At 38.1% G+C, this 15821-nt stretch overlaps 1 protein-coding gene across 3 annotated transcripts in view; it reads left to right on the forward strand.

Moving 5' to 3' along the window:
- Positions 1 to 15821, forward strand: part of UBE4B (ubiquitination factor E4B) — a 122429-nt gene that overhangs the window by 45113 nt on the left and 61495 nt on the right. For all 3 annotated transcript variants that reach the window (XM_086344413.1, XM_086344414.1, XM_086344415.1), the window contains exons 3-4: positions 8142 to 8277; positions 15026 to 15113. In XM_086344413.1, the coding sequence (XP_086200539.1) occupies positions 8142 to 8277; positions 15026 to 15113 (224 nt within the window). The remainder of the gene's footprint in view (positions 1 to 8141; positions 8278 to 15025; positions 15114 to 15821) is intronic.

A 15821-nucleotide genomic window follows, 5' to 3' on the forward strand; every position in this document is an offset into this window, starting at 1 on the left:
TCTTCTCGTGCCCATGCCTCTGTGTGGCTGTGCTCAAGGTTCCCTCTTGTTTTGGTTGAAGGGACTGTACTACATGACTTGTAGTAGCTTCCCAGGTGGCACTAGTGGTAAAGAACCTGCCTGCCATTGCAGGAGACATAGGAGACTTGGGTTCCACCCCTGGTCAGAAAGATCTCCTGGAGGAAGCAATGGCAAACCACTCCAGTGTTCTTGCCTGGAGAATCCCATGGACAGAGGAGCCTGGCGGGGTGCAGTCTATAGGGTTGCAAAGAGTTAGACATGACTGAAGCGACTTAGCACACAATATAATGTTGCTTCTGCCTGTCTTAAAGCTTTATAAACATGGTGAACGTTTTTCTTACACGATAGCTGTTTTTTTGGTCATCATCATTGATAATGTTGCGTTTACATTTCAGCTTATCCAGTGTTTACTTAGGGCTGTTGCAGGTCAAACATGGTGCTCGGTCATGGAAGCACAGAGATGAGAGAGACTCATTTTCTTTCCTGGAAGCGCTTACAGTCCAGCAATGGAGAAAATGTTCTTTAGTTTCCTTTTAAAAATCTGTGCTTATTAAATTCCTGGGACGAGAGACTGGTTTTCTTGGTTCCTTCCCCCATCTTGAGATCGTTCTATGATTACCTAGTCTTCAGAAATTCTTAACCCTCTGGGACGGCTTTTCTTTTATAGTCTTGTTTTGGAATTATGCTTATCTCCCCTCTGTCCCCTCTGTTGTTTACCCATCGGACATCTTGAACATGTCCAATAAAGCCTCACCCTCCCTGGCTGTCATGACCTCTCCCAAGCTGTGGTCATTCTTGCTCAAGAGTTCCCCTGTGAATCCTTTATCAAACAAGTTCCATCTTGACAGAATTATTAGGTCTGGTGGAGCAAGTTCTCTCGTTGCCTTTTTTGTCCCTAGTACTGTGTTTCTTCACTGTTGTCATTGCATTTCCCTTTGGCAAACTGGGGATAGCCATCTCAAAAAATACTTTTAAATGCATGTATCATAAAACATGAAGGATTACGAAGGAGAACAATTATATTCAAATATAGTTATAACAGTTTTAAAGATTGTGATACCCATACTTTATGTGTTCCTCAGTGAAGGACTTCAGATAAAATATCTGAAGCTAGTCAGAGAGCTGCTGTCATTTTGACCCCCTCAGTTGTGTCTCCCTGTGTGTGTGGTCAAGACCTTCTGCTCTGGGAGCCGAAATGAGCAGCCAGGGCCTGTTAGCAACAACCAAGAAGCCATATGATCGTTTGGCCTCCCCCGCTGGTTCCGAGGTCTGAGTTCGAGACAGAATCTCTTTTCTCTGTCTAACTGCTAGTCTTTAATATACTTAGTAATAACTTAACCTGCATTCTTTTTTAGCATTATTGTTGCAAATGGCCTTTGTCATGCTTCCACTTGTGCGTGTGAACATGTGTTTAATGCTTTCTACCTGCAGGCACTGTCTTAGGCGCCAGGGCTACAGAGATGGGCAAGTCTCAGTTAAGGCATGCTGAAGGGCTCATAATCTAGTGGGAGGAGGTGGGCTTGTGAAGGGTCCTCCACGACAGGGAGGCCCACGGTCGCTGCCTCAGGCTCATGACTGTGGTGTTTGATTTGTAATTATGATTATTAGGTAATATTGGGTTAAAAAACCCAAGTAAACTTTTTGGCCAACCCAATATGATATATTTTATGTATATTTTTAGTTATTCCAATTTTTTTTTATAAAATTGAAAAGTTGCACACACAGTACAGAGAGTCCCCTTATGTCCTCACCCACTTTCCCCTAATGTTAATATCTGGTACATTTGTCAAAACTAACGTTATCCTTAGTATTTTATTATCAACTAAACAACTAAACATAAGAGTCCTTAGTCTCATTTAGTCTGTGACAGTTTTTCCCTTTTTGTGTTTTTCATGATTTTAGCAGTGGTGAAGAGTACTTTGTAGAATTCTCCTTACTTTGGCTTTATCTTGGTGTTTTTCTCATGATTAGACTTGGGTTTGGGTATAGGAGGAAGACTGTCATAAAGGTGAACATGACATCAGACATCATCTGGTTCTCATCAGACATCTCTGGTGATGTTGATCTTCATTCACCTCCCTGTTAAACTGGGGTTCACAAGGTCTCTCCACTGTAAAGTGAAGATTTTTCCTTTTCCAAACTCATTTCTTTGGAATTGAATTCCTAAGTTCAGCCCAATTCCTAAGTTTTACATCCTGGAAGGGCAAGTATGTACATATATTTTAAATTCTTCTATAAGGGACATTTGTGCAATTATTTATTTAACCCTTATTTACATCAGCATGCTAAGTTGCTTCAGTTGTGTCCAACTCTTTGCAATCCCATGGACTGTAGTGCACCAGGCTCCTCTGTCCGAGAGATTTCCCAGGTAAGAATATTGGAGCGGGCTGCCAGGCCCTCCTCCAAGGGATCTTCCTGATCCAGGGATCAAACCCACATCTTGTGTCTCCCATGTCAGCAATGAGTTCCTTACCATTTGCATTACCTGAGAAGCCCACATCAGCATGAACTCATGTATATTTATTTTATTCTCTTGAGCTATATTTCATATTGCTATATCATTTATTTCTGCCATTTTAAAAAAATGCAGGTTGTTCCAATTTTGGCCATTGGGAACTCTTTCATGTTGACTTCTTTGTTGACATGCTTATCCTTTTAGATTTTTGAGTACTGTGTTTCTGGCATTTGTAAAACGCTCCAGGCTCATCTTATATTTTCTCTGCCCCAGCCATAGAATCAGCCATTTCTTCTTGGAGAAGTCATGGCTTTTTGATTCCAGATGTATGATTCTCTGCATGATTAGTTCTATGGAATATTCAGAACAAATCATAAATGTCATATTTAGAACCAGTCATAAATATCATATTTAGCACCAATCATAAATATGAAGATCAAAGCAATTTTCCAATTTGAGTTGTTGGTTTTCATGTCCCAAGATTTTAGATATTACTGTTTTACTTTATCGGTTTGAAATGCCATTTCTTTTGTGTTTATTCACAAGAACAAACTTGTTTCACCAGGAAATTAGCTAATGATTAGATATGTCATTCTGCTTTATGGAATAGAATATGTTCATTTTAATTCGTGTTGAGGGGTGATGTTTGTATTGGCCAAATAAGATAGAACTGTACTTTGTATGTTTCATGAATGCTAACCACTTAGCTAAGTTCATTGTCAAGGTCTATGTAAAATGCTTTAGAATTTTGATTAGCAGGAAATGAGTGATTCCTTTTATAACATTAATGTCTTTTCAAGTTTTCTTTTTTAATTTTAGAAGGTAAACAACGTATATAGCTTTGGTTTAAAGTAGCTATGATTGAAGAACTGTTCAGCAGTTTGGGGTAAAGCAAACTGCAGCCTTTTCTGTGGAGTGAGAGGACCTGAGTTTTAATCTGTGTTCTGTTTCTGACTTGCTGAAGTTCCTAAAGGAAGTCTTGGACTTCGTGGATCTCAGTATTCTTATCTGTAAAAGAGGATTGGGCGAAAGCTTTAAAGTTACCCCACCCCGCTTCCCTTCCTTTTTAACAGCTCGATTGAGGATTTAGGGCTCATTTTGGTGAGTCGGTGCTTTCTTTTTCAATTAAAGAAAATTTTTTTAATTGGAGGATGATTTTTCTACGATAATTGTGTTGGTTTCTGCTGTACAACAACGGGAGTCAGTCCTAGGTATCTATGTATATCCCCTCCCCCTTGAACCTTCCTCCCAGCCTTCACCCTCCTCCCCACCCCTCTCAGTTATTGCAGAGTGCTGGGCTGGGCTCCCTGTGCTGTACCGCAGCTTCTCGCTAGCTGTCTGTTTTACACATGGTGGCGTATGTGTCAATGGCGGCTCTCAGTTCGTCCCACCGTCTCCTTTCCCCACTGTGTCCGCAAGTCTGTTCTCTATGTCTGCATCTCTATTCCTGCCCTGCAAACAGGTTCATCGGTACCATTTTTCTAGATTCATACATATGCATTAATATACGATATTTGTGTTTCTCTTTCTGACTTACATCACTCTGTTTAACAGCCTCTAGGTTCATGTACTTCAGTTCAGCTGACTCACATTTGTTCCTTTTTATGGCTGAGTGTGCTTCTTTTTATACTAGGGTTGAGCAAGCTTGTGTATTTGTGTGTGTGTGTGTCTAAAGTTCTGGAACAGATCTAATATTATAGCTTGAAAGTAGTTATCTGGTCTAGTGTATACCTGAAAGGGAATGTCGCTCAGGAAGTGCTGTAATATTCGGAGGAAACACTTACAGAAATAAAGTCCTTATTATTTACTTTTTTGTAGAAACAAATTCATACTTTTAACAAGTTCTCATTATTCATAAAAATTGGGAAAGCTGCCATCTTCAAAGGCTGTAGTTCATATTTTATTAAGTACACGTGGTTTCCTCCATTCTGTTATACACACTTTCACTTTTTAAAGATTTGTTTTTGAGTTGACAATGTAGAAATTTTACTCATCTCCTAAGAAAGAATCAGAGGAGTTTATGTCTGTATTTTAGTTCTTTAGTGTCTGGCTTTATGGAGATGAAGACTGTGGGGGAAAAAAAAAATCTGCATTCCTTGAAATGGGCTCCCTGGCAGCCATCCCTCAAGTTAGAAAGGGAAAAGGGTGAAGATAACAAAAGACTTGTATGATTTGAAGATAGAGTAGTACTTTGTGCTACTGTTTCGATTTTAGTTACAGTATTTGATTTATATTGCTTCTAAATGAAGTCAGCGACTTTCCTTTTAAATTTTTAGTCATTTATTTATTCGTTTTTGGTTGCACTGAGGCTTTGTTGCTGTCCGAGGGCTTTCTCTAATTGTGGTGAGCAGGAGCTACTCTTTGTTGTGATGTTTGGCCTTCTCGTTGACTTCTCTTGCTGTGGAGAACGGGCTATCGGGCCGTCGGGTTTCAGTAGTTGTAGCACACGGGCTTAGTTGCCCCATGGCATGTGCAGTCTTCCAGGACCAGGGATCGAAACCATGCCCCCTGCACTGACAGGTAAATTCTTAACCACTCGACCACCAGGGAAGTCTGAGACGTTCAGTTTTTTAAGTTTAAGACAACAGTAGGGTCCCTCCTAGATTCTAGATGGTATATAGAGATTGGGGAGCATTGGCAAACATAAATTCTGGGGCAGGTTTGCCCTGTTTGACACTTATGAATGTTATGTGAAAGGTTCAGGGAAAAAAATCAGATGATATTCTTGTTGTCTTATAAAAACAGTGCAAATAGATTGTATTATGCCATATGGTATACTCTGACATTCTATGAGTATAGGATTATTGTACTCATAGTATATCATAGTACTCACAGCACATTGGATTACAAGTACAGCATTTTAAACAATGTACTGTAATTATTAGTTTAATTTTAGGATTGGTTTTTATAAAGTAGAGATTTAAAGGCTGCTAAATTGATATCCCATAAAAATTGTTGAACTTTATTATTTTATTAAAAAGTTGTCAGACCTTTGAGTGTGGTAGGTAAAATGATATTCTCCTAGGACATTGTTGATGCTCTGTTATTTGCTCCTTCAATAAAGATCTGTTGGGAATTTATTTTGGATTGTTGTTGTTCAGTCACTCAGTCATGTCTGACTCTTTGCTACCCCATGGACTGTAGCATGCCAGGCTTCACTGTCCTTCACTGTCTCCCAGAGTTTGCTCAGCCTCATGTCCATTGAATCGGTGATAATTACACTTGAATTAATTATGTAAAGTTTTACAGTCTTCTCTAAGCTTATTTCAGAATTCTCACTACATCAGATGATTTTGATGTTTTACTGAAATCTACTTATGAATAGTTAGTTCTAGAAGGTCTCGTAGGTCTTCATAGAACTGTTCAGCTTCTTCAGTGTTACTGGTTGGGGCATATATTTCTTGATGAAAGTGAAAGAAGAGAGTGAAAAAGCTGGCTTAAAGCTCAACATTCAGAAAACTAAGATCATGGCATCTGGTCCCATCACTTCATGGCAAATAGATGGGGAAACAGTGGAAATAGTGGCTGACTTTATTTTTCTGGGCTCCAAAATCACTGCAGATGGTGATTGCAGCCATGAAATTAAAAGACGCTTACTCCTTGGAAGGAAAGTTATGACTAACCTAGACAGCATATTAAAAACCAGAGACATTACTTTGCCAGCAGAGGTCTGTCTATCAAGGCTATGGTTTTTCCAGTAGTTGTGTATGGATGTGAGAGTTGGACTATATAACAAAAGCTAAGTGCCGAAGAATTGATGGTTTTGAACTGTGGTGTTGGAGAAGACTCTTGAGAGTCCCTTGAACTGCAAGGAGATCCAACCAGTCCATCCTAAAGGAGATCAGTCCTGGGTGTTCATTGGTAGGACTGATGTTGAAGCTGAAACTCCAATACTTTGGCCACCTGATGCAAAGAGCTAACTCATTTGAAAAGACCTTGATGCTGGGAAAGATTGAGGGCAGGAGAAGAGGGGGACGACAGAGGATGAGATGGTTGGATGGCATCCCTGACTCAATGGACATGGGTTTGGGTGGACCCCGGGAGTTGGTGATGGCCAGGGAGGTCTGGCGTGCTGCAGTTCATGGGTTTGCAAAGAGTTGGACACAACTGAGCCACTGAACTGAACTTATGAATAGTAAAGATTTAGTTTCTCTTTCCCTTCTGAGTCTTGAAAAAGTTTTAATAAGCAGATACATGTTAAAACCCTGCTATCAGGAGTGGGTAAAGTCTTCAAAGAAGAAAGATATGAAAGAGTATTAAGTGGATTTTCTTGGGATGCTGGGAGGGTTAACATTTTAATCTACTTGATAGTTGTTTCAGCTACAAGTGATAACTCAAGTTGTTTTGCTTTTTAAAACATAAGCCAGTTTCCTTTCAGTAATATAGTATGCATTGCCTGAAAATGCCTGGGTAAGCTTTTTTTTTTTTTTTGTAGAAAGATTAAGCTCATAGAGTTAAAGTAAATTTTTAAATTCTATGAACAACCTGGTTTTGAAGATTTTGGTAGAAACACCATGACCCTGTGTGCCTGGCTATGGTTCACTGTACTCTAGGCTCTTGTGAGGTCAGGGATGGCAGGATGTTTGTTTTTCCCAAGCTATTGCAAGATAAGATGTTCAGTCAATAAATGGGTTGATCTGTATTTAAGGACATGGCTTAGATGGATCTATTTGTACATTTTCAATATCTTATTATGAAAATTTGAAGCGCCCAGCAAAGTAGAAGGAACTTGGCAGTGAATGCTTATATAGTAAGTGCCCTACACACAACCCTTCAAGTTGGGAACTTGCAAAGAGCCAGACATGAGTTTGCATGTTCAGTCACATAAGTTGGTTAACACGTCTGGTGTACATTGTCACAGGTGTGCATCCTCCACAAATGGCTGTGCTTTTGTGTACTTTACTGTATAGTACGGTATAGAGTACAGCAGTACTGCATCTTTATTTAAGCCCAGGATTTCTGGAAGCAAGCTTAAAAGCAGCAGTGATGTATCTGGTACTAGTGTACTTTTCAAGGTACTATTAAGATTAAAAATGTTTTATTTCTTGTGTTTGTTTTTATGTATTCTTTATGTGAAAACTATTACAAATCTATTACAGTACAGTACTGTATGGCCCGTTATGTTAGGCTAACTTTGTTGAACTTGAAAACAAACTGGGCTTAATGAGCGCACTCTGGGAACAGAGCATGTTCGTGTGTAGGGGAGTTACTGTACACCTATCGCCTAGAGTCTACCATTATCATTTTACTCTGTTTGCTTTATCACTCATCTCTCCATCTGTCTGTCTTCCTATCCATTCATTAATGTATCTTATTTTTGGTCCATTTCAAGGATATATCTGGACTGTCGTGACAGCTCATTTGTACTCAGGGCCCATTGTCTGAATTAGTGAAAGAGAAGGTGATGAGGAGTCAGTTTTAGGTATCAGATGTAGCTCTGTTGTTACTGACCTTGTATGATATTTATCGATAAACTGGTTTCTCACTGATGTTGCTATGATTTTAATGTCACTTCGATCTTCAGTACAGTCTTCTGATAGAAATTCCTCAGTGGACAGCTTTGATGATGGTATGAATGCCGATTGTGTGTGTTTACTGTTGCCATTACAAATAGCTTTAATGTTATCTCACGCGAGACTTCCTCTTTTATGTCTCTTTTGGTTAGGAGTAGCCCATCGAAGCCAGAGCAGTGAGGGAGTCAGTTCTCTCAGCAGCTCGCCCTCCAATAGCCTTGAAACGCAGTCCCAGTCTCTCTCACGTTCCCAGAGCATGGATATCGATGGAGTCTCTTGTGAGAAAAGGTAAAGTAAGCCAGTTTTCCAATAAGCTGCTTTACTGATAGAAAGGGAAAGATCTGTTCACTTTAGTGTCTAGTCCAGTAGTCTCAAATGCCAGCCCAGAGGTCTATGCCAGCCCTTAGCTTGATTAGCGCTCAGTTTATTAAACTGAAAGGTCTATGTATTATTCTGAAATGATCTTTATACCTTTTTAAGTTTGGGTGCTGAAATGTCTTTTATGAAATACTGGTACAGGTGGTAAAAAAAAAATTTTTTTAATATCTTTATTTTGTAAGTACAAAGTTGGCAAACATAGATCAGCCCCTAAAAATTTCTTCAAAGATTTACTACTTGGTGAAATTTTTTTTTTAACTTGGTAAAAAAATTTTTTTAACAGTTTGAAAGGGTGTAGGCAGGTAAGCAAATGTTCTAAGAGCTCCATGAGGATCAGGGTGCCGTGGAGTAGAGCCGTCCTGTGTCGCACAGGTGTGCAGGTATGCTGTGAGTAGATGACAGAGTGGCTGAGGGGTTGATTCCTTTACTCCTTGGACAGCCAGACCCCCACGACGTGGCTCCTCTGCCCTCATGCAGCCCCCTCTGTTTCTGTTAGTGCACCAGACAGATAGCATTTTCTAGGTGTGTTAGAATACTGGGGTGTTGTGCACTTTAGGTTGGGGTGAGGAGCCAGATCAGAGATCACCCCACTTTAGGCAAGAATTCAGAAAGGACTACACTGCCAGGAAAAAGATCAAGTAGAAAAAAATCAACCACATAGAGGAAAAACAATTGTGTTCTTACTACCTTTGCTATGAGTGGATGAATTTTTTAAAACTCAAGTCAACTCTGCAATTTCAGTGTAGAGTTGGCCAGTGGGTAATTTTCATGTGGGCTTAGCACCTAAATTTACACTTAACTGTTGTAGTCTGAAAAACCTCAGGCTAAGAACTGTCATATACAGTGGACCTTTACATGTCTTTAAGCATCTAGCAGAAACAAACATAAATCATCCAAGTGTTCAGAGAATTTCCTTAGAAAAATTTCCAAGAAATATGAACTCATGGTCAAAAATTAAAGCACACTCAGCGACTCTGTGTCTCGAGTCTGCCCATGTGTCTATCCACATGTAGTCTTTCTCCTCCTAATAAACACTTTACTTGTTTCATTTTAAAGAAAAAAAAAGCATACTCGAAAAAAGCCGCCTCATGTAAGAGTCTGTAGAATCAGTAACAATAGAATTATTCACCTAGACTCATTGGGGTTTTGGAATTGTCAAATACAGAACTTAAAATCTGTATGTTTAACTAAATTTTAAAAAGTATTGAAAATGTGAATAAGAGGCCAGCAACTATAAAAACAACCAAGCATATTTGGAAAAGAACTGAATAGAATTTCTAAAAATGAGAAGATAGTAATACACAGTGGGTTAAGATAACTAAAGAGAAAATTAACAAATGGAGTGATAGAGCTGAAGAACTTACCTAGAGTGTACCACAAAGAGAAAGAGAGATGAAAAATATGAAGGGTGTTTAGAAATACAGAGGACAAGAGGACACAAATTTAGTATATAGCTACTAGAAGTATCAAAAAGAGAGGGCAGGCACACTGGGAGATTTCTCACTTCTCTCCTTGTTCCATTGTTTTTTCCTCTGCTGATTTGAAAGCCATTATCAAAATGATAAACGGCTGAGGATTTGTCTAGAGTTGATCAATATATGAATCTTCAGGTTCAGGAAGCCCTATAACTTATGAGCAAGGTAAATAAAAGGAAATTTGCATCTAGACATTTTATAGTTAACTTGCAGAAAACCAAAGACAAAGACATTTAAAGCAGCCAAGAGAAACGAGAGATTATCTACGAAAGGACGATAGTTATATATCTCAGTGATGGAGGGCAGAGGACTATGGAATCAATGTTAAGTGCTGAGAGAAAGTAACTGTCAGCTGGAAACTATGTATATTTGTGAAACTATCTTTTAAGAGCAGAGGAGAAATAAAGATATTTATAGATTTAAAAAACAAATGTGAACAACTGATGGTCTGCCACAAGAAGACCCCAAATTTTAACAGATGCATTTAAGAAGGAAAATGTGTATGGCTGATTCACTTTGCTGTGCAGTAGAAACTAATACAACATTGTAAAGCAACTATACTCTAACAAAAATTAATTTTTGAAAAAGCTACTAAGATATATTGTACAGCACGGGGAATACAGCAAATATTCTATAATAACTAAATGTAGTATAACCTTTAAAGCTTGGAAATCACTACATGGTACACCTGTAATTTACATAATACTGTGTACCAACTATACTTCAAGAAAAAAAAAACGTTTTTCTCAAAAAAAAATGAAAATGAACTCAAGACTAATGTCTGAGATGCAGGGAGGAAAGATGAGTTAAGAAAAATAATAAATATGTGCTAAATCTGAACACTGATGGTTTAAGACAGTAATAACAGTGTATGAAATAATAGAGGGAGAGAGAAGTAAATAATCCGATCTTAACACACTAGCAGCAGAATAGCAATAGCAGATAAAGCCGGAAGGGGAGTGATTGTCTACTTGGGAGAGGGGTAAAGTTAATGGCAAGCTCTTAGACTCTTGAGTTAAGAATAGTTCATGAAATTTCAAGAATAACCACTGAAGAAATAGAAAGAGTGTATTTTCAAACCAGTAAAGGGAAAATATGAAACAAGGTTGGGGAGGGGAGGGAATTTAAGTCAATTCAAAGAAAAGGAAGAAAGAAACACAAATTTTTAAAGAGGCAAACAGCACAAAATAAGATGGTTATAAAAGAAATGAAAATGTCAATAATCACCGTAAGTCACAATGAAAAGTCATAGGTTGGATTAAAAACAAAATAGAAGCTAGCTTTCTTTTTGTTTACTGAAGGTATACCTGAAACACTAGCATGAAACTGAAAGAAAGGGGAAAATATACTAGGCAAATACTAAACAAAATAGGGATAAATGTATTAATAAATTAGACTTTAAGTTACAAAATATTATTAGAAGTAAGCACTATATAATGATAAATGTTTAGTTTACCAGCAGGATATAACAGTTCAAAACATTTATATGTACTTAGTAATATAATAACATATAATAAAGCAAATCTTGATAGAACTAGAGGAAATTGACAAATACCTAATATAATGGGAGATTTTTAACATATCTCTTTCAGCCATCAGTAGAGCAAAGAGAATGAATAGCAGTAAGCATATGGACAAATTAAGTAACACAGCTAACAAGCTTGATCTAATGAAGGATACCGAGCTTTGCAGTCTACAATTGGAGAATACACGTTTTTTTCTGATACCCATCAACCAGAAGGGTTCAGGAGTCAGAATCATATTGATAATGTTTTCTGATGTTAGGTTAGATAATTCATGTAGGGTGGGTTAAAAAAAATCATAAATCTGGAAATTAAAAAAAAAACAGCATGCTTCTAAATACAGGTCAAAAAAGAAATCATGATGGAAATCTGAACTGAACGATAACAAATATTATATACCATCATTTGTGTGTCACAGTTAATGGGGTCCTTGGAAGAGAATATGAAGAGAGATATATATATATATATAATACTAAAGAAGAAAAAAGAATATAAGTAAATACTTGGAATTAAACCCCGTTTCTTGGAATATGTTTCCCTTGGATATGTGCATGGCTTGCTGCTGCTGCTAAGTCGCTTCAGTCGTGTCCAGCTCTATGCGACCCCTTAAATGGCAGCTCACCAGGCTCCCCTGTCCCTGGGATTCTCCAGGCAAGAACACTGGAGTGGGTTGCCATTTCCTTCTCCAATGCATGAAAGTGAAAAATGAAAGTGAAGTCGCTCAGTCGTGTCCGACTCTTAGTGACCCCATGGACTGCAGCCTACCAGGCTCCTCCGTCCATGGGATTTTCCAGGCAAGAGTACTGGAGTGGGGTGCCATTGCCTTCTCTGGTCCATGGCTTACCTCCTTCCTATTTTTGCCTAGGTAGTATTTCAGTGAAGTGACCCCATTTAAATGGGAGAGCCCTGCCTTCTCAATTACCTTTTCCTTGCTATTTTTCCTTTAATTTTTATATAGCATTTATCATATACTCTGTGCTTTGCTTATTTTATTTATTATCTTTCTCCCTTTAACTGGAATGGAAGCTCCATGGCACAGGAAATTTTTTTGGTCTCTCGTCTGTTGGCATCTCAAATACTAGAACAGTGCCTGCCTAGGATGGGTACTCAGTAATGCTTGTTACTGAAAAAGAGAACTCTGTGAAAATGTAAATATGCAGGATGCAAATCAATTTGAAAATCTGGATAAAATCAGATTCCTCGAAGATCACAATTCTCCCAAAATTGGCTTAGAAAGAAAGAGAGAATCTGAATAATGAAAAAAAAAGTTAAATCGAATCAGTATTTTACAGTTTTTCCCAAGAAAGCACCTTGCTTATATGATCTTGTGGGTACTCCCACCATCCCAACTTTGCACACATTTTTTAGATAATCTTTAAACTTGCCAAGTCCGTTTATGAGGCTCATACTACCTTCATATACAAAACCAGACAATACTGGTATCAAAGAAGAAAATTAATTACATAGTAATCAATAAAATTGGTAAAAATTGCATGGTTATAAACATATTTGCAAAAATCTGAAGATATTGGCAAATCAAATAGTGCATCACATAGAAAGCAGGTAAAACATCTCTGGGTCTGGGTGCCAGAATGGTGGTTACTGTGGGTTAGCATGGTTGTGATTGAAAGGGTCATGGGGGGGACCTTTGGGGTGCTGGAAATATTCTGTTGCTTGATCTGGGTGCTGATTACATTAGTATGTTTCCTTAGTGAAACTTTATTCAGCCAAACACATACCATCTGTGCACATTTCTGTATAGATAATTCCATTAAAAGATTAGTTTAAAAAAATAATATAGCATGACCAACTTAGGTTTATCTTAGGAATGTAAGGGTGTTTTAACATGAGAAAGTCTATAAATATAATCCACCTCATTGTATATTAAATAGAAAAGCTCAATATTGATTCAAGATAAAAATCCTAGCAAACAGGAGATAGAAAGATGCATCCTTAAACTGTAGGGCACAGACAGAGTTCACCAAGTATTCCACATGCTCCCCTGAATGTCCAGTCTCCTTTGCAGTTAGATTGGGGCTGAGTAACTAGGTCTGTCCCGTAGACTTGAAGTGACATGTGTCACCTTGGGTGAAGGCAGTTGAGCCGATGTTCCTCCTCCATCCCTCTCTTTTCTTGCTCCAGTGACCTTGGAGGCTGTGTATTGCAGATGGCATAGATTAAAGATGGAGTAAGGATGCTTCACTCTCATCAGACTTTTCGTAAGCAAGAAATAAACCCTTATAGTGTTAAGCCTCTAAGATTGCAGAGTGTATGTGTTATTACACTGTAGCCTCTTATTCTGACTACCATAAAGGACATCTACTGAAATAACTACAACAACCCTCGTACTCAGTGGTGAGAAATTAGAAACATTCTCTTTAAAGTCAGAAATACGAGCACAGAAGACTGCTATTTCTGCTTCTGTTCAACGTGGGACCCTACCCAATGCAGTAATTGAAGTTAGGATTGTAGTGCAAGAAACGAAAGTTACTATTTGGAGATAAAATGATTATTAACCTAGGAAGTCCAATGCATAAGTAAACAAATAGCTTATGAGAGGTTTATATCTAAAATTAATTAACATTACTACGTACAAGCAACAAAAAATAAGAAATTTTAGTTTTTTAAAAGGTACCAGTCACAATTTTATTTTAAAATATATGGTGCCTAGAGATAAATTTACCAAAAGAAGTGAAAGACTTATGGAGAAAATTAGAAAAGTTTATTGAAAAAAAACCTTAGATACTTGGAGAAACACCCTTGTCCAAGGATAGATCCATAGCATAAAGATGTCATTTCTACCCCATTTGATCTTTAGAGTCAGTAAAGCTCGAGTCAAAACCGCAACAGTATTTTATAGGAACCTGTCAAGATGATCATTAAGTATGTGTAGAAGAGCACAGGACCAAGAATGGCCAACACTCTTTTGAGGTAAAAGAACAAGGTGGAGGCATTGACCTAGCATATACCAAGGCTTATTAGTGAAGTTGTAGTGAGTATGGCTTAGGGACAGACAGATTGTCTAATGGGGTGGAAATTAGTATCCAGAAAGAGACCTGCACACAGCTGGACATGGTATGACAACTGGACATATGACATAAATGATTTCATATTACTGTAAAAAGAATGGTCCTTTCAATAAATGATGCTAGGACAATTATTTAATGTGAGGAAAAGTAATATATGTACTTAACTAGATTTTGCAATCAGGCTCTGCTTGATTGTGTATCATTTAAATATAATATGTATAGAAAATTTGCTCTAATTTTTGTTTTTGAAAGTGAGCCTAAGGAAATGACCACTTGGGAAAAATACTTTCAGTAAGTATGATAGATGGAATGTTTATAGCCTAGTATATGAAGAGCTCTTAAAAATTATTGAGAAAAAAGATGAATCTTTATTATTTAACTTTCCTGACTGATCTTGATTGATATTTTAGAACTTTTCCTCAGGGAACTCCCTGGCGGTCCAGTGGTAGGGCTCGGTGCTTTCACTGCTGAGAGCCTGGGTTCGATCCCTGGTTGGGGAAATAGGATCCTGCAAGCCTTGCGATACAGCCAAAAAGAAAAAAGAAAAAACGATAACTTCCTCAGCCAGCAGCTATGATATTGGGGTGGGTTTATCAAAGGTAAAAGACTGATTTGTCTTTTATACTTAAAGCATGTCCCAGGTGGATGTGGATTCAGGAATCGAAAATATGGAGGTTGATGAAAATGACCGAAGAGAAAAAAGGAGCCTCAGCGATAAGGTTGGTAAGAGATGAAGGCCTTGCTTCTGTTTTTAGATACGGTTAATAACCATCCCAGGTGGCCCGGGGGTAAAGAATTCACCTGCCAATACAGGAGACACAAGAGATGTGGGTTCGATCCCTGGGTCGGAAATATCCCCTGGAGCAGGAAATGGCAACCTGCTCCACTCTAGTATGGTTGCCTAGAAAATTCCATGGACAGAGGATCCTGGCAGGCTACAGACCATGGGGTCCCAAAGAGTTGGACATGATCCGATGACTAAGCACGTACTCATGTGCACAGTATAAATAAGCACTGCTTCATGTCTTGTATCTGTAAAAGTCTGTTAGAGAGGGCCATGCCAAACCAGCAGGTCCTATTTAGGTGATTTTTTTTTGTTTTTTCTTTTGAAAAAACATGGGTAGCCTTGATCACCCTTATTAGTGGAAGTATAGCTTAGTCCTTTCAACTAATAAAAGTCCTTCAGTTATCTTTGTTTCAGGTGCATTTTTTATCAGTAAATGATAGCAATGAACTTAGAGCTTATTTGAATTTTTTCTGTTGATTTTTAATTGCTTAAGCAAGTAAGTCATCATTCTGAGGAAGATGATCAGGAATTAAAGCAAGAATGAATGGAAACAGGAGGCTTTTTTATTTTGTTACCTTCTGAGCTTTAGTTCCCTATATTTAAAAATAGACATTTTTGGTTTTTGTGTTTATGTATCATG

This window comes from Bos grunniens, chromosome 16 (genome assembly GCF_055505025.1).
Source record: "Bos grunniens cultivar Pamir isolate PY7600 chromosome 16, Bosgru_T2T1.0, whole genome shotgun sequence".
Classification (NCBI taxonomy): Eukaryota; Metazoa; Chordata; class Mammalia; order Artiodactyla; family Bovidae; genus Bos; species Bos grunniens.